We start from the raw sequence: 18,253 nt of genomic DNA, 5'->3' as shown, positions 1-18,253 counted from the left end.
CCTGGAGAGTGGCTGCTCCGCTGCCTTTGAAGCACATGGCCCCAGGTGTGCCCACGCAGAGTGGATCCCAGTAAGTGAAACATGCTGCTGCGAAGCCCAGGTCCCTCCACAGAGAAGCCAGATATTCGGGAGCCTCGGTCACACAGCGCCTGCTCTCATCTGACATGATCCAGGCCACCCAGGAACGCCAGGTTCTTAAAGTACTCCAGAGCGTTAAAAAAAAATCCTGGCTGTTCATTCTCATGGTGCATCCGAGAGGATCTCTTTAAAAGAATCCGAGGAATTGTGCATGTGTCATTTTCACTTTGATGTACAGGTACCTTTTGTTTGGTTGGGTCTCATCCAGGAATTCAACATACATTTCTCTCCTTCAGCCCAGCAGGAAGAATAAAAGCAAGGAGTGAAGAGGGAGAGCCGAGCATGGAAAGCAAAAGTAAAGCTTTTCGAGGAAACACACACACACACACACACACACACACACACACACACAGTACAGAACAAAAGTCCAGTCCAATCGTGCAAAACTCGCATCTCCAGATAAAGCACTTCCGACAGGATCACAATGCCCTCCCCCCTCCCCAGTCCTCCCATTCTCCCAGGGAAACACACAGAATGAAAGCCAAGCCATCCTTTTTCTTAAGGCTGAACAGACACACAGAGAACACATTTCACGGGCTGGCCAGTGGGCGGTGACCTGCAGGCCTCTTGCTTTGAGTGCGGCCGGCCCCCTGCAATCCATCCTGAGGTCTGGGCACTCCTCGCTCCGGACAACAATACGGTGTCCATACAAAAGAAGAAATCGCAGTGGTCCCAACAGCAAAATCCCAGATCGACGTTACAATCGCAGGTACAAATTGCTCAGATCCGCAGTATCATTTCTCCTGAAGACCTTATCGCTCAAAACTAATTAGAGGCCAGGTTCCCAAGGAACGGTCAGTAGTCAGAGAAAATACTAGAGATTTGGAAGGAAATCATTCTTTTATCGCGACAGTCAGACGGAGCTTGGAAACAAGATGTCCTGTTCTGCCAAGTTCAGGGGCGTAGGGAGGGCGGATTCCTGGGTCCAGATGACAACTTCCCCGCCAGCCCAGGCTCGGCATTTATAGAGGAAACACCAAGAAGCCGGAGAAGGTGGAGTACTTCCAGCCGCCCATTAGGTTGCCCCGCTCCAGTTTGAGGTGCACCTTGTCCTCCCTCTCCATCAGCAGCAAGACCCCGTTGCTGGCTGCTTCTCTGGTCACATCCTGGTCTCCTGCGAATGCTGAGATCACTGGATAGCCGTTCTGCATTAAACTGACCTACAATGCAGAGGGGAGAGCTCAGCAGGCCACGCAGGGCCCACCTGTTCTCACACACCTGTCCTCTCCTTCCCCCCAAACGTCCCCCCACCCTTTCCATGGAGCCCTACTTCCCCAGGGGCCTGACCCAGAGGTCTCAGCGGGCTCCCAGCCCTGCCCGCTGCCTCACAGAGGGGCTGATAGGGTCTGCAGTAGTGGCAAATGAGTAACCCAAAGTTGAAAGGGTCCCGTTTCTGAAGCTACTCACCTGGATGGTCTGTCTGTTGTACACTTTGACCACGTGGAAGCTGAAGCTATAAATCCCTTTTCTGGGAGCTACAAATATACTGGAGGCAAGATCGAAATGGTTGCCAATGTTCACTAACACCTGAAAAAGAAGAGGGACACACAGAGACATAGCAGGCCCCGCCTTGGCACACAGGGTGACCAGACAGGTACAGCAGTGACCCAGGCCCACCACAGGCTGCCCAGGCTGCCCACCCACGGGGGACGCACTGCTGGAGTTAAAATCCCCCCGCAGTGGGAAGTGATTTCAAAGGCATTCCAAGGGATAGTGATTCATAAAGATGTTTTAAACTATGTTCATTTATGAGTTGAAAAAAGTAGGTGCTAATTTTATGCATTGGGGGCAGGACAGAGAGAAAGGAAGGAAGACAATGAGGTCAGTAAACAGCCAGATGTTGAGTCTGTTCTGAGGCTTGTGGAACGATGAGGACTTCAGCATGGAGCTTTGACAAAAAGTAGTGGGAGGAAATATATGTACTACTATATGTAATGCTTTAAACAATAAAATTAAATTAAAAAATAAAAACAAAAACAAAAAATGAGTGGGCCACACTGAGTGGGTGGAGAATAGGCTATGGGGCAAGAAGCCAATTAAGTGAGATCAGTTCCCTCCGATGCAGCTTCCCTGTATGTGCTCCAGGGCAGAATGGACTGTGTCAGGTCCTGGTCGCTGTGTTCCTGCAGCCCTGGCACATGCCCTGGCAGCACACAATAGGTGTTCAATAATGGCTGCTGAGTGCAAAATCTCAGTCCATAAACACCTGTGGTGCCTGCTTTCCTCCCTTTCCTCTGAGAGATGTTTGCTTCCTTGGATGACCTATGTATGACGTCATGCATTGTGCTTGAATAAATAGCAGGAGAGTCCACACAGTAGCTTGGACACCCTTGGCTCAACCCTGGGAATTCCATCAGGTGCAAAAATAATGACTAATCTAGCCATGGGATATGAGCTCACTTGGCCCTGCAAGTAGGTTTCCTCAAATCAGAGGGGATGGGAGCATGACATCATAAGTAGAACCTGAAGAGTATAGAGCCCCCAAATCTTTTTTACAAGCTGAAGACAGAATCTGGCCACTCTGACTGGATCCCGTCCCCACTCCTACTCACACACAAGTGCACAATTCAATTAAGATACTAGAATGGCTTGCCTGGTGTTCTCAGCTTCTAAGACAAACATCCAGCAACAACAACACAGCCCTGGATGAAAGAGCCTGTCATCTGTTCAGAAAATAAATGTCAACCAAATATGTTTTGTGGAGATTTCTTAGGTGCTCATTATAGATGAATAACAAGCAATTCCCAGAGCCATGTCAACTGCTGCTCAACCACAACTGCCGGAATGGTTCGGAAGGCAGCCCGCACCAGAGCTGGGGGCACCACCTCCGCCCTCTAGTCTGTGGGGCTCACATAGACACGCGGCCTCTATGCTTAGGGATGGTGTGCCCAACTGTCCTGTGCCTCCCCACGGCTATGCTCTCAGTGGGTAGTATGATGTTTTCACGAAGAATAAAGCATTCTCCACTCAGGCCCTTGGAGCTGCTTCTTCCAACTCTTTGCCTCAATTTGAAATTCAGGAAACTGGCATTTTCAGAGCCCTGCTGTAGAGGATTGTTCCAGCTCAGAAAAGCAGACTGTTTCTCCCTAACTAGGAACCAGTGACACACCATTCAGCCTGCCCCGCCACAGGTTCCTCGTCCGTAAAATGAGAACCCTGCTACTGCTTATGCTGACCATCATCACCGTTTTCTTGACACCCAAATGAAACAATGGACTTAAAAAATATTTGTAGGACATGGGAAGTAAATTATAGTGACACATAACGGAGAGCTTATTAATTCAGGAAATAGTTACCTATCTCTTGTTGTCTCCTTCCTTTGAACATAAAGTAAATATCATTATGTCTCATAAATAAAAATAAAGACAGACTACCTCCCACCACCACCTTCAAATCCCAGGAAACTTCATGAATATACATATTTCCTAACAACAAGGAAAACAAATGAACACACTGGCCTAAAATGAGGCAAGAGTGTGTGCGCAGGTTTATGGATACGCAGGAGTGAGAGTGGATTTATGCAGAGGGAGGTCTCAGTGTGGACAGCTGAATCGGGCTCCATTTGTGGAAGGCACAGGGTCCAAAAGAATGGATTGATGCGTTAGAGTTTGGAAAGCACTATTATGTTTCAATTTGCATCTGAAAAACAACAGAACCAAATGGGGAGGGATCCAAGAGGAAGGTCATGACCTCTAATCCTGAGCAGCCACACCAGAGAGGGGGTTGCCAAGGTAAGATCCTATTCATAACCTTTTGGCTTTCACTCCAGTGGGAAGTTAAATGGATTAGGACAAAAGAAATCATGGATCCTTTTTTTTTTTTTATTCCCATAACCACCTATATATTGATATTGTGTACATATTGTGTATGTAGATTGTCTTATATATTGTTTTCACTATACATTGCAGTTATATAAGAAGCGATTTTGTTTTGTATTTATATAACCACCCTGCTATTTCCCTCACACTCTTGCACACTTATTTTTTTTGAAGATAAATGTCCTCTTCCCAGTTCTTTCCAAAATAAGCAGCAGGTACCTCTTTTCTGAGCGGCTGAGGACCCCTGCTTGAGCGTGGAGAGTTTAAAAGGCTGTCTCAGAGTTGGCCACCTGGGTGACCAAGGCCCATCTACCACAAATGACAGCCCCCATCGGGGCAAAAAAGTAAACCATGCAGTTCCCTTTTGGGAAGTATCTTTCTGATCTCTTAGCTTTATGGGGTTCTCAGTCACCAAAACGCCACCTGAGCTGACAGTTACAAGGAAGCTATAACGTGATAAGGAGGGAATGCCAAGGAGAGCACACTAGAAACAGGAGAGAGAAGGAAGGGGCACAGGACAGGAAGGGAAGATCCTGGAACTGCAAGTCCGGGATGCGGAAAGCCCCAACCCCAGCGCCCAGTCTCCCCCCCCCCCCCCCCCCCCCCCCCCCCCCCTGTTCTCCCTGCAAGAGGCACCCTGCGCACACCGGCCGGCTGACCTGGTCGAAGTAAATGGTCATGGTGCGGTTGCTCATCTCCGACGGCTCGTGGTTGGTGCTCCGGGTGGCGGAGAAGGCCACTTTGGCGCTGCCGGAGCGCACGGAGATGCCGAGCGAGGAGGTGACAGCCCCGTCCGCCGACGGGCTGGAGTCGCACACCACCAGGCACTTGCCCTCCAGCACGATGGGTTCCGTGTCGTTCTGTGCCCCAACCGGGCAGCCGGCGGGCAGCAGCAGCAGCAGCAGGGCCAGCGCCGCCCCGAGGCAGGAGCCGCAGCCGGTCGGCTGGCGCAGCGCCCCCCGGAGCCCGGGCATGGTCAGCGGCGGCCCGCGGGGGCCCCGGCCAGGCGCCATCATCCGGGCTTGGGGGGGCGGCGCGCTCGGGACAGCGGCAGAGGCGGCGGGAGGAACGCGGGCGGCCGAGCAACGTGCGGGGCCGGGGACAGCCTCCTCTGGCCTGGGTCCCCTGCTCTGATGGCGAAGGCCAGGATCGTCCTCACAAGAAAAGCGCCAGCGGACCTGTCAGGGCAAAGAACCCAAACCCTTAGACTGGAGCTGAAGCAGTTCGGGAGGGGGCCCGGGGAGCAGGTGCCTGAGGCTACCCTCTTGTTCTTGAGCACAGCACCCCCCCGCACCCCCAAATTGGCACAACAGGTCCCGAGAAACGCGCGGCGGCGCCCCGGGCAGGGCATCCCCAAAGGCTCCGGGGTGGCGCCCGCCAGAGGTGCAGGCAGGTCAGGGGCCCGCGATTCTGCATGGCCTCGGAGGCACTGAGACAAGATCAGGGACCCTAGGGGGCTCTGTCAAGGCCACTCCACACCCCCTTCTAGCCTAAGGCGGAGGGGAGCTCAGGATGCAGCAAAGGAAAATCCACTCATGCTGCATCGCCTTCATGTCAGCGGCATTTTCTTCAACACACTACAAATCCTTCTCTCTCCCTTTCTCTGCTTTCCCTTTCATCCTGTATGTTCCCCATCCTGGACATTTTTTTAAAGCAGTCTATGCAAAGACCACATCTCCAGGATCCTTAGGATGAATTAGAGAAAAAGAAAGAGAGAGAGAGAGAGACTCTAAAAGAAAACACCCACGTCCACCACGTCCCCTCGGCCAGCAGCGAGCGCTTTAGAGAATCCCTCGATCCCTCTGGCACAAGCTAGGATCCCGGCGACCTGAGCCCTGAGCTGGCCTGACGGTGCAGCTTTTGTTCCCAGACTCCGGGCTTCCGTCTGCTGAGTTGGGGGGAGCAGCCCCAAGACTCTCTGCTAACTTAACCACTTTCTCCTCCAGCCCCCTCAGCTCCCCCTACACCAGACAGGTCATTCCCACACCCAGCCCAGAAACAAAAAAGCCGGGAGCCTCTCCCCTGGCCGCCCACGGCCTCTGAACAACTCCTCCAACAGTCTCAGAAGAGAGAAGTTATTTCTCCAATGAGTAGCCTCTGTCCTCAGCCCCAGACAAAATTCTGTCCTTATTCCCGGTCGCTTCTCCCGACGCCCAGACGCAGACTCGCGATGGTCCCGGTTAAAACACACGCATGAATGCAAGGAACGCGCGGATCGCGGGGCGCAGGGCTGGGCTGGTTACCTGGAACATCCATGACGAGCGAGCCCCGCCGTCAGCCAAGTTCTCCTTAAGGAGGATGAGCGCAGCTGGCGGGAGGAGAGGCCGGGCGCAATCCGCTCCCCGCGCCTGGCCAATGCAGCTCCGCCCCGCCCTGCCCCTCCGCCTCGCCGGCCGCGCCTGCTCCCCGCGCGCTGCACCCACCGGTGCTTGGCCCGGACCCGCACGCCCCGAGCCCCCAACCGGACCGCAGCCCGCTCCGTGCCCTGCGCCTCCAAGCCCTAGCTTCGTACTGGTGCGCTCCGCACCGCTCTGCACCGGGCAGGCGTGCGTTCCGCACCGGCTCTGCACAGCGTCTGCACGGCTCCTGCGCCCGTGGCGCGGCTCACGGCTCTCCCTCCCACCCCAGCCCACAGCCCCAGCCTTTCCCCTCTCCAGACGGCTCAGCCCAACGCCCCGGAGTCTCCCAGCACTCAAGGCGCCCTCCCTCTCCGGGCTCAGCACTCGCTCCCGCACCCCGCCGCACCCTACACCACCCAGGTTCTGCTCTCACCCTAACACCCAGAGCGAAATCCTCCCCGACGCAGCTTTCAAAAATTAGACACCGTCAAAAGCACCGGTCGCACCTCTGATCTTTGATTCTTTCTTTTCTTTTCCAAATTCCCTACAAATCTTAATCCTGAGGAGCATGACCACTTTCATAATTGAAAAAGGGATTGAGGGGAGGGAAGGAGGGAGGGAGGGAGGGAGGGAGAGATGAGAGAGAGAGAGAGAGAGAGAGAGAGAGAGAGAGAGAGAGAGAGAGAGAGAGAGAGAGAGAGAGAGAGGAGAAGAAGAAGAAGAAGAAGAAGAAGAAGAAGAAGAAGAAGAAGAAGAATAGAAGAGAAAAGAAAAGAAAAGAAAAGAAAAGAAAAGAAAAGAAAAGAAAAGAAAAGAAAAGAAAAGAAAAGAAAAAGAAAAGAGGAGAAGAGGAAAAGGCTTGGGAGAGAAGAGGAAAAGGCTTGGGATTTGAATGGTTAAAGGCTTTGGTTCTGAGTCTCCAGTTTGGGAAATGTCAGGATTTGGCGCCTCCGCCGGGGTTTCGGTGCTGCTCCTCTGTTCCTCGGGGCTCCCGGAGCGCTTGGCACTCGCGCTTATTTGTTAAAATGCCTGCTCTGAGCTCTGAGGACTTGGGGAGACACGCGGGGTTTCCGAGCTGCGCCCAGAGCGCGGCGAGGGCGCAAGCACGGACGTGGGGCGCCACCTACGGGCGCTGGGGTCTCCTTGCCTTGGGCTCCGGAGGCTGGGGGGGGGGGGGGGGGGCGGGGGGAGGAAAGACCCTAGGGATGAGGATGGGGTTTGCTGAGTCCTCTTTAACCCTCAAAAGCACTACTGGCCTATGCAAAAATACAAAAATAAATTATCTTTCTTTGCACCCTCGCTCCTGATCTTTGCTTTCACAAACATCTCTGCCAAAATGACACATGCTGCAGTCAGGTTCTCACAGCATCATTATCCGCTGAACCCTGGGCTGCCTATTCCACGCCTCCTGTAAACAAAGACAGTATGTAAATGTGCATTCACTTTTAAAAACATCATTAAAAAATGCTTAATCCTTTGGTTTGACCGGTACCCCTTTGCTGATAGGCTGATCAAAATAAATTGGCCAATACTATACCTAAGAATAGAAGGAAAGTATTTCTTATCCCTCCCCTCCCCCTCCTCACTTAGCACCTAACCCTCTTTCTTATGGAGATTTCAGCCATAAATTCTGGTTCCACCCTATAACCTGGGTGTTTTCAAGCTTCATTCCCCACAGACTCTCACATGACACTTCTCCCCATTAGAAACCCCTCCCCCTCATCCCGCACAGAACTCCAAATAAGTTCAACCTAAATGGATGTGGAAGAAGACAGGGGAAAGTGGAAACAAGCCCATTGTGTAACCTGAGATCATGATACTGGAGGGTTATAACAATCCCATGAAAAGAACTGTCCAGCCAAATGTTTTCTACTTCACATGCACAAAATGTAAGATAGCCCCCAAATCTATTATCCTCCTAAGATATTTGCTAAAAATTAAGTGTTTTGCTTCAACATTTTTTAAAATACATTTTATTGATTTTTCACAGAGAGGAAGGGAGAGGGATACAGAGCTAGAACGTCCATGAGAGAAAAACATTGACCAGCTGCCTCCTGTACACACCCGGACGGGGATGTGCCCGCAATCAATGTACATGCCCTAGACCGGAATGGAACCTGGGACCTTTCAGTCCGCAGGCCAGCGCTCCATCCACTGAGCCAAACCGGTTTCAGCTGCTTCAACATTTTTTATAACCTGGTCAGATGCACTGAATTTTGCCAGGAAACTTCTCCAAGGCCATTATATACCATTTTTTGTGAGGTTAACTACATAATGGAAATTGTTAATTCCTATTTTCAGACAGTTACATTAGTCCAATATTGCATCAATTTTATAACCTCCTATTGCCATAAGAAGCACAGCACTAGCATGCCATCACAGAGAGTTCTGATTTGAATGTAGGCAATATGTAACAAAGGGCCCCAGGTCTCTGGAGGAAATGTGAGTTACAAACTGAAAATCAGACCAATCTGGGGATGCTAATGAAGTAGCAATGCCTCTCACACATCATACATCTTTAAATAACAGCTCTGTTAAGCCACTGCCTTAAAGGTTGCGTTATAAGCATTTTTTTCTGACTAATAGGAATGCAAACACACATGAACCAGATTATTATCATCACCTTTTGGGTAATAAAAGCAGAACTTTTCCGGCTGGCAACAAACATGTTTAAATTCCATAAATAAACTGTTCATCTATATGGCAAACTCAATCACAGAAATAGAGCCATAAGCATTCTTATATAATGGGAAAACAGGTTTGGGTTAAATGTAGGCTTGAGGCTATTTTTGGAAGGAACTTGATAATTGTGAAAACAAGCAGGTTGACGGAGATGGAACATTATTTATCTACTGATGAATTGACTGTTCTATCTGTAAGGAGACATTCAAGTCGTGATAGATTTAAGTCCATAAACATGCTTAGAAAATATTTTAGAATGTCACTAGATTTAAAAGTGAAAATGTTTTCTAATTATCACAGGGATTACTTTTTCTGTCCCATTTCCAATTATAAGTAATCATTACGATTAGTAGAATAGTAGTAGTCGACACTATTAAGTGTAGGTACATCCCCATAGACAATCACAATGGCAACCATTTATTGAGGATCCATTACATGTTGGACATTATCTAGGATGTAACACACAGTTTAACACCCACCATCACCCTGCCGCTGACAGATGGTTGCGTAGCATTTAAGAGGAAAGTATTCTTTTTTTTTTTTTAATTGTGAAAATGAGGATGAGATAATTCAAGTTCCCTTCCTTTCATTTGTCCTAAGTATTGCTCTCTAATAGAATGTAAATATATTTCCCTGGGATAAAACACACCAGTGAAATGCATTTTCAGTGTGCATTGCAGCCTATTCTTGATGTTTTAAACTAATATAGCATATTTATGATTTTATTCCAGGTATATGATAAATATGATCTGCTACATATTTTATTCTCTAAGATGTGAACATCATATATGTACTTTTAAACACAATCATGGAAGCATTAATAAGCAGAGAGGATTTTCTTTTAATTTTAACTTCATTGAAAAATACAAGTATTTATTTGTATATATATTTATTTGATATATTTAAAGTATACATGCATTGTGATGATTGGATAGACATACACATTGTAGAATGATTATGAAGAGCAAGATAATAAGTACATCTATCACCTCATATATTTCACAGTTAACTTTTTAAATTTATTTATGTGGTGAGAATGTTTAAAATTTACTTTCAGCAACTTTTAAGCATACAATACCATCTGACTAACTATAGTCACCATGCTGTACATTAGACCCTAAGAACCTTTTACAACCAAAAATGTCTGTCTTTGACCTACATCACCCCATGTCCCTCTCACTCCAACCCCTGGCAACCTCCATTCAATTCCATTTCTATGACATTACCTTTACATATATATATATATATATATATATATATATATATATATATATATATATATATATTTTTTTTTTTTAAGATTCCTCATATAAGTGAGTTTACACAATATTTTTCTTTCTTTGGCATATTTCATTTAGCACTAGCAGAATACCTTTCAGATTCATCCTTTTTGACACAAATGGCAGGATTTCCTTATTTTAAATGGCTGAGTATTCGAATATATATCACATTTTATACCACATTTTCTTTATCCAGTCATCTGTTGAGAGACATTTAGGTTGTTTACATATCTTGGCTATTGTAAATAGTGCTGCAATAGACATGGGGGTGCAGATAACTTTGAGGTCCTGATTTCATGTCCTTCAGATACAATACGCTGGCATGGGATTGACTGATCACAAGGTACTTCCATGTTTACTTTAGTAGAAATAAAACTTTTTGAAATTATCAGTAACTGTATTTCCAATGTTACATAATACTATGCTAGAGGGTTTGTAAGATGTGGAAAATAATAATTCTAAACATTGCATACCATTAAGTTATGCATGCTAAATTATCACCTATGCATGCCTGTATTTTTCACTGTAATAAAAACATATGGAAATGCATATTAAATTTTTATAATAGCAATAAAGAGAAGAAATATACTCAATGCTATTCGGACACTTTACTGAGTTAGCAACATAAGAAAAAAATCTTTAAAGATTGGAACCAGTTCTAATTCAGTTCAACAGAAAGACCAGGAAAAGTGTGTCTCTATAAGCAACAGGTTTGTAATTGTTGAATATAATTACTAAGTAATCAAAATAATCTGGTCAAAACAGGTAAGCATTTGTGATTAGTTAATAATTCCAGGTTGGCCGAATTTGAGTCAATAAGACTGCATTGTGTGGTCATATTATACAAAACAAATTACCTCTGTCACTCACAGAACATACTAAACTATTTTTAAAGACCATGTACAGTAAAACTTGATATAATGGACTAATTTGGGCATGAGGGTGTCTATTATAGCTAAAAGTCCATTATAGAATAAAGTAGTTTTTCTGAATTCCTATGTTAAAAAAAATTGACAAATCACTTAGCTTACCTATGTTTAGTTATGTAGATACATTTGAGTAATTAAAATTAAGTGTTTATGAAAAGTTTAATTTCACAGAAAAGTTTTCTATATACATTACAGTAATTTTAAATTTATACTGACTGGGTCTAGTAGATGCATGCCTTCACCACTGTGAGTAAACAGATGCTCAGGGTTGGGGTGTGGCTTAGTGCACATGGGAACATCAGCTGGCATGTGTTAAGACTACTGCAGAAAGTCATGTCATGTGACAACAGAACCAATTAACCAATTATCGTTCATGATGCTGTGTGATCACGTGCTAATAATTTTTAGAACTTTGTTTACAAGTGGCAACTCTTGGATTTAAATAGGTAGACTATAGTTGTAGATATGTAATATTTATGTTTGCAAAATTGTACAGTGTTTTTTTCTAACATACAGAGTATTCACTAAAATTTGTTAAAATATCAGTGAATTAATAACAAAAAAAGTAACTTGTTAGTTTAATTATAAGCAAACCTTGGTTGAAAGCATTTTAACATTAACAGGGTACTAATGTTCACATATAACATATGGACTGGAAATTTTGTCCCTTAAATTGAGGTCTGAAAAATTGATCATTTATTGTTCTAGCTATTTCAAAATTTAATAAATATTACTTATAAATATGATTTTTAATTTAGATTTTATTAACAAATTGATAAAACAGAGCAACCTTGGACCAACAATGTGATATTATTTCTTTAGTATTACAAAATGAACATATTACATTATTAAAAATCTCTTTTTGTTGTTTTAGGATGCCTTTTAAACTTAAAAATATATATAAGTACCGTTACATATTATATTAGTGCTAGTGAGACTGTATGAATCAAGGATATTGCAAACATTCCAAGTGACCTATTTTTCTTGGTACCTCAATGTCTCCTGCTATTTGATTCTTATTAAGGCATATCTTAGGATTAGTGAAAAAGGAAAATTAGTAACTTAATGGACTGATAACATTTGAAATATGATATGCCAGACATGGAGACCATTATTTGGGAAAAGAAACAATTCATCTTTGTTCTTTTCAGTTATGTCTTATTGTCTTACATAATCCTAATATTTAATTTCTTCTATTTTATGGTAGGCAATGTCTCTATTGCTTTACCAAATTGGGTCAAGTGCCTAATGTTAGTCATTTTAATCCTATCAAAACAAAAGTCTTTATGAACTAGGATGCCGTTTGTCAACTCTTATTTCTCAATAAAGGATAGATGATGGTATTGCAAAATGAAAGTTCCTTCTGCAAGCTCTTGCTAAAAGAATTCTAGCGGCCCAGAAGGGAGTAAGGATTCATTTAATATGAAGCTAAAGCATTTCCTAAAATTTTCACTTAAATATTATTTCTTATAATCTAATTGTATAACTTTCTGGAATAGCCACAGCCACATGTATATTTTCAAGAATCATTAAATTTGGAATATTTTGAATACATAATATACAGAAATCTTATTTTTTCTTAGAAACTAGTTTTGAAATAAAAACATGCATGATTTAAGATAAAACAAAACTGCTAGTTTTGTGCTTTAAGAAATATTCCAGGAAGTTACACATCAATATGTATTTTCCTTTCAAATGTTCCCCTTTAAGAATAAATTATAATGGCATTAGAGGGCCAGTGCATGAAATTTGTGCATGGGTAGGGTTCCTAGGCATAGCCAGCAATCAGGGCTGATCAGGGCCTTCCTTCCAGTTGCCAGCTGTCTGCCAGAGCCTTCCTTTCCCAGCTACTGGCTGTAGGCCAGGAACCTTTATCCATTCAGCATCACCCCGTGGTGGTCAGTACACATCATAGCAAGTGGTGGAACTCCCAGTTGGTTGAACTTCCTAGGGGACAATTTGCATGTTAGCCTTTTATGATATAGGATGTTGAATTAGTAATTGGTAATGCTTTAATTGCAAAACTTTTGGAGCTAAACTTAAGCACTTCTAAGAATACTATTTGTTCTTACCAGGGGATATGCCTACATCCTAAAAAAGCAATATATCCACAGGATATGATGGAATTAAAATTGGGAGTATAGGGAAGAGCCATCTAGAAGGTTCTGTGATTCAAGCAAGAGTGAGTCTGGATGTGAGTCCAGTATCTGGTTCTGGTAAGGGGGAAAAGTCATCCAATTTCTTAGTGAGTTCCTTGTCATCATCTCCTAGCTAAGTCTGGTGAAGCTCCACCTCCCACAGCCTTAGTGACCTGAAATCTGAGGTATTTCTGTCATGTTGCTACAGCAAACTGTATAGTGGAAGGAATCTTTTAGACCAACACAGATTAAATGCAATTCCAGCATTGTCGAGATCTGAACACAACCTTTTTGTTGTCATTTCCAAAGCCATAACTAATTATTTCTTGCTTGATATTAACCATTTAACTTGAGACTATTCTTTGGAAACAGAGCCTCCTAATGGAATGGTAAGTACGTGTTCACGGGACTGCTGTGTTTTAATACTGAGAAATCTGAAGGCTTGAGTCTCACAGAGTTGCACCCTGCACAGGCTGAGAACAGCTGCTGATCCCATAGGAGCCATTCTTCTGATCTAATGCATTACAAAAGCCATTTTACCCTGACCAGGAGTTTTTAAGAGAAATATGGCCATCCTCGGCAAAGAGATCAGAGTACAGGAACAAACATATTTAAGAATGTTTCTCGATCTGAAAGGGAAGGATGTGCTGCCTGGCTGTTGGAGCAAGCAGTGAGCTGAATCCATGTGCAGCACCTCCTCATCTGCTGTTTCACCCGGACTCACCCAGACTACAGTGAATTTACGGAGGAAAGGAAGGGGGATCCTAGCTGCCAACGATTCCCAAACTGTAATGAACACCTGGAAGCACCCTTACAAATGTATTTTCTGAATCAAAAAACGTGACCTAAAATTCTACGTTTCTAACAAGCTCAAAGCTGAAGACAGTCCTGCTGATCTTCAGGCTCCACTTTGAGTAGTAAAATCTATTCTTCTGGAGAATTAATCTATACTGGAAATATTAGAAGGTCCATTATTAAGACATTTATGAGGAGAGTATGCTTAAATAAAGGAAGTGAAACTCACATCAGAAAATGGTCTAGTGATCGTGAACATGGAAGACAATGTCCAATAATGTGATCCCACAGCAGTTGTTTCCTTACTGCTCACTCAAGCTATTTTCTCAAGTTTAACTTGCTATATTCTACAGACATTATTTCCAAAAGAAATCACGTTTGTGTTCAAATCTTACACAATATATTTTACTTTTTGTAAATTTATTTTTGCCTACCTAGCTCAACTTTGGCAAGACAAATTAGGGAAAACCGAGGTACAGCTTCCTAAATGCTTCTGTAATTGATACCTCAGGAAAGTTTCTCATCTGTGTACAACTTTTCTTATCAGGAGTTACAACATAAGTGTCGAGAAAGGGGTTTCAGTGCATTTGCATATCACTCTGCAAATGCTACTTGGGGTTGAAGTGTGGTGGTGTGTTTTTGTGAAATGCCTCCTGCATCAGAAGGTGCCGTGGTTCCCAGCAGCACAGGGGAAGGGGATCATGGCATCGATACTTGAATCTGTAATCACATACAAGAGTAAAAAATCTGGCTGTTGCCATAACCGGTTTGGCTCAGCGGATAGAGCTTGGGCCTGCGGACTGAAGGGTCCCAGGTTTGATTCCAGTCAGGGGCATGTACCTTGGTTGGGGGCTCATCCCCAGTAGAAGGTGTGCAGAAGGCGGTTGATCGATGCTTCTCTTTCATCAATGTTTCTAACTCTCTATCCCTATCTCTTCCTCTCTGAAAAAAAATCAATAATATATATATATATTTAAAAATCTGGCTGTCATATCGAAATATTCTTCTTTATATGAAACTTGGGCTTTGTATACTCACTACCCGAGTGCTTGCCAGTTAAAAATTAACTTTGAAATGAGCAAACTTTGGAACCTGGCAGGTTGACTGGATTTCTGTTTGAAAAATGATGGCTTTTCTCTTGTCATCATGATCTACAAGGAAGTGTCCGGATGTCCCTGCAGGATTCTCTTCATTGCCAATAAGCATAAGTGTTTGTGAAGTTTCTAATATATCTGAGATACATGTTGTATTGTATCATGATTTCTCTGGAGGAGACGCCAGCCACTGAGGGAGTGAAGGAAGATACTTAATGAGTCAGAATGCAGCAAGTCAGGGAGGTGCTGAGAAGTCAGAGGATCTGCAGACAGTTAAGTTTGAGAGCTGACCTTGGGGTCATTGGGAAGACGGGCTTTGAGTAAAGAAAGACAAGCAGTTTCATTAGCGAAGGCAGATTCCCTTTCAAATCCCTGGACTCTGAACCCTAAGCAATGAGACATATTTTTACCCAGCTTTCAAAAATACCGAAACCAAAAGTTCATATCATAAAATATAGCAGAACATGGATGGCCTTACTTGTCAGGGAAGAGTTTGTTTTGAAGTCATTTTTTAAAAATCCTCTACATGTCCTTAGGAAGCTTTCAGTGAACATTAAGAATTAGATTAAGTTTTGTTTTACCTAATAATGTTATTTAAGATGTTGTGCACAGAATAGTTTTTAAATGTTAGACTCATACTAAAATATTCCTTGATTTATTTCTATGCATTCAATAGTTCCCTAAGATGATATATGGTTACATTTGTATCATCTTGTTTATATCTCCATTATGATGTGTATGGTGAACAACCCCTTATGCTAGCATTTTTTATACAAATGCTTCCCTTATCTACGAACTATAATTTTTTACAAACAGGAACCATGACTTTTTGCATATTCCTCTCTTACTATGTAGGATTATATAGGATATAACTCATGTAATTTTGTGCCATATACATATCTATTTTCAATACATCCAACATGTACCTCTGCCTGTTGAGAGTTCTACTTACATTTGTATATTGATAAACTCAATCTGCCACTCATTAATTCGTAATTTTAACTAATTCTATTATATGTCTTCATGCATACTTTCACAAATACAAAATGAGAAAAAATTATTTAAATAAATAAAAATACAATTCAGAACTTAAGATAAAAAATTTTATTAGCCCATCAAGAAAAGTTGGGTTGAAGAGATTTGTTGGTTTGTTTATTTGTTTATTTTTATTTTCTTGTGCACCAGGAGATGCTAACTCACAGCCAAAAGACCCAACCTGGTTCAATCCGGTGCTTCCAATTGTTAGCATTATATTTTTGGGTGGTCCAAATCTAGCCTGAAGATAGCATTGAGTAAAAGATAAAAGCAGAGGCAGACTGAAAAATTTTTCAAAGCTTTCACAAATGGAAGGTCTACCCTTCTGTATGCACTTCAAGTGCAAGCCATCACTGACTTCCATACATCTTCATAGGATAGGGCTGATGTTTGGGTCTCTATCCATACACGTGTGTGGCTTAGTTTCCTTGGGGGGGGTGGGGGGGAAGAGGGGGAAGAATGTCTTTGAATCAAACTGAAGTTTGTTTGTTTTTTTCAGATATGTATATGGCACAAAATTACATGAGTTACATCCTATTGTATATAATCCTATATAATAAGAGAGGAATATGCTAATTATCTGTATGCCCTGAGACATAGTGACCAACCAGTTAATTACTGAAACAAGGATCAGCAGGAGGGTGGGGCAGTGAGCTACAGGAGGGGGCAGGGCAGCAAGCTATGAGGAGGGCTTTGAGGGGAGCTCCGGAGGGCGGGGCAGTGAGCTATGAGCAGTGGAGAGCTATCAGTAGTGATGGGCGGGTGCCAGCTGATGCAAGTGGCAGCAAGCTACTTGCGCATGGATTCGTGCACAGGGCTACTAGTTATATATAAAACCTATAATCATATAGTTTACTTTTACAATATCAATATCATAGTTTAATATTAACTAATACAGCTCTTCAGTATATGAAAGAAATATATTGTCTTAACCTCACTGACTCACCTTAGTGTGGGAGCTGAAAATTCAACCTTAAAAGTGTAACTTCCTTTTTGTGACTGTACAATTGTGCTGACCTTTCATATAAAAAAAGCAAACCATTGCTATTTAGGTTTGTTGTTGTTGTTGTTGTTGTTGTTTAAATCCTCACCTGAGATACCGGAGGATGCTCCAACCAACTGAGCCACACTGGCCAGGGAAGTGTTTGGGTTTTGTAGTGAGCTTGGTACCCAGTGCTCCAGTTCTTGTCACCTTTTAGTTCCCTTTTTTCTACCAGGTCTTTCAGTGGATGATTTCAGCCTTCCATTCCCAGTCCACACATCCATCAGAAAGAAGTGTTTTTAAAAACATAATACAAATATTTAATTTGAGCTATCATAAAAATACCTAATGTTTTATATTTCTTTTCGAAGAAATGTATAGGAAAGAAACCAATTCCTTCTTCAATGCATGGTTGGAAATTTATAATATGATGCGAATAGCTTGATAATGGGAATTGAAAGTGGGACTCACAGAATGTGGAGGGGAGCCAGTGACATGTATGGTCATTGTCCTAAGAGATGTTTATGTGCTCACTAAAATTATGGGAAAAACACATCATTTTCAAGTATATTGACCTGGATAATAAAATTAAAAGTAATATATTCCCGTAAAAATTTAGTAGTGAAATGAGAAATTCAGGAGGCTAGTGTTATTGAGCTAAAATTCCATCTTTCAACTAGGAAATCAATACATTGAATAAAGTTGATAAATTTATGAATATACCTAAAATAATATCATTTAGACTGGGAAATAGTAGGAGAAGGAGAAGAAAACAAAAAGAAATGCTTAAAAAAAATACTACAGGCATTAAGAAGGTATTAGACAAAAAATCTATTACTAGTATGATTGAATATGTATGTTTCTGTATTTTTAAATTTATTACTGTATTTGAGAATTTGTGACTATTATTTTGGAAATCATTTTCATTAAAAAACATGAAATATATATATTTTTAATATATTATGTTTAAACTAAGTGCAGAGTGGTGGCTGGGAGAAGGGATTGGATTCTAGAGTCATAAAC

The 18,253-nt window shown here is 42.9% G+C and overlaps 1 protein-coding gene across 4 annotated transcripts; it reads right to left on the bottom strand.

The window, feature by feature from the left end:
* Window positions 1–514: 514 nt before the first annotated feature.
* On the bottom strand, window positions 515–6,904 carry CBLN2 (cerebellin 2 precursor). 4 transcript variants are annotated; one of them, XM_036419156.2, is made up of 4 exons: window positions 6,802–6,904; window positions 4,616–5,134; window positions 1,546–1,665; window positions 515–1,298 (listed from the first exon to the last, which is right to left on the bottom strand). In XM_036419156.2, exons 2-4 carry the CDS (start codon window positions 4,970–4,972, stop codon window positions 1,101–1,103), a joined length of 675 nt encoding a protein of 224 aa, XP_036275049.1. In that variant the 5' UTR covers window positions 4,973–5,134; window positions 6,802–6,904; the 3' UTR covers window positions 515–1,100. The 4 variants fall into 4 exon arrangements, with proteins under 4 accessions (XP_036275049.1, XP_036275050.1, XP_036275048.1 ...); XM_036419157.2 differs by having other exon boundaries at window positions 6,729–6,876; XM_036419155.2 differs by lacking the exon at window positions 6,802–6,904 and adding an exon at window positions 6,200–6,492.
* Window positions 6,905–18,253: the final 11,349 nt, after the last annotated feature.

This window comes from Pipistrellus kuhlii, unplaced genomic scaffold (assembly GCF_014108245.1).
Source record: "Pipistrellus kuhlii isolate mPipKuh1 unplaced genomic scaffold, mPipKuh1.p scaffold_m20_p_6, whole genome shotgun sequence".
NCBI classification, from domain to species: Eukaryota; Metazoa; Chordata; class Mammalia; order Chiroptera; family Vespertilionidae; genus Pipistrellus; species Pipistrellus kuhlii.
This window is presented reverse-complemented; position numbering and strand designations above follow the sequence as displayed.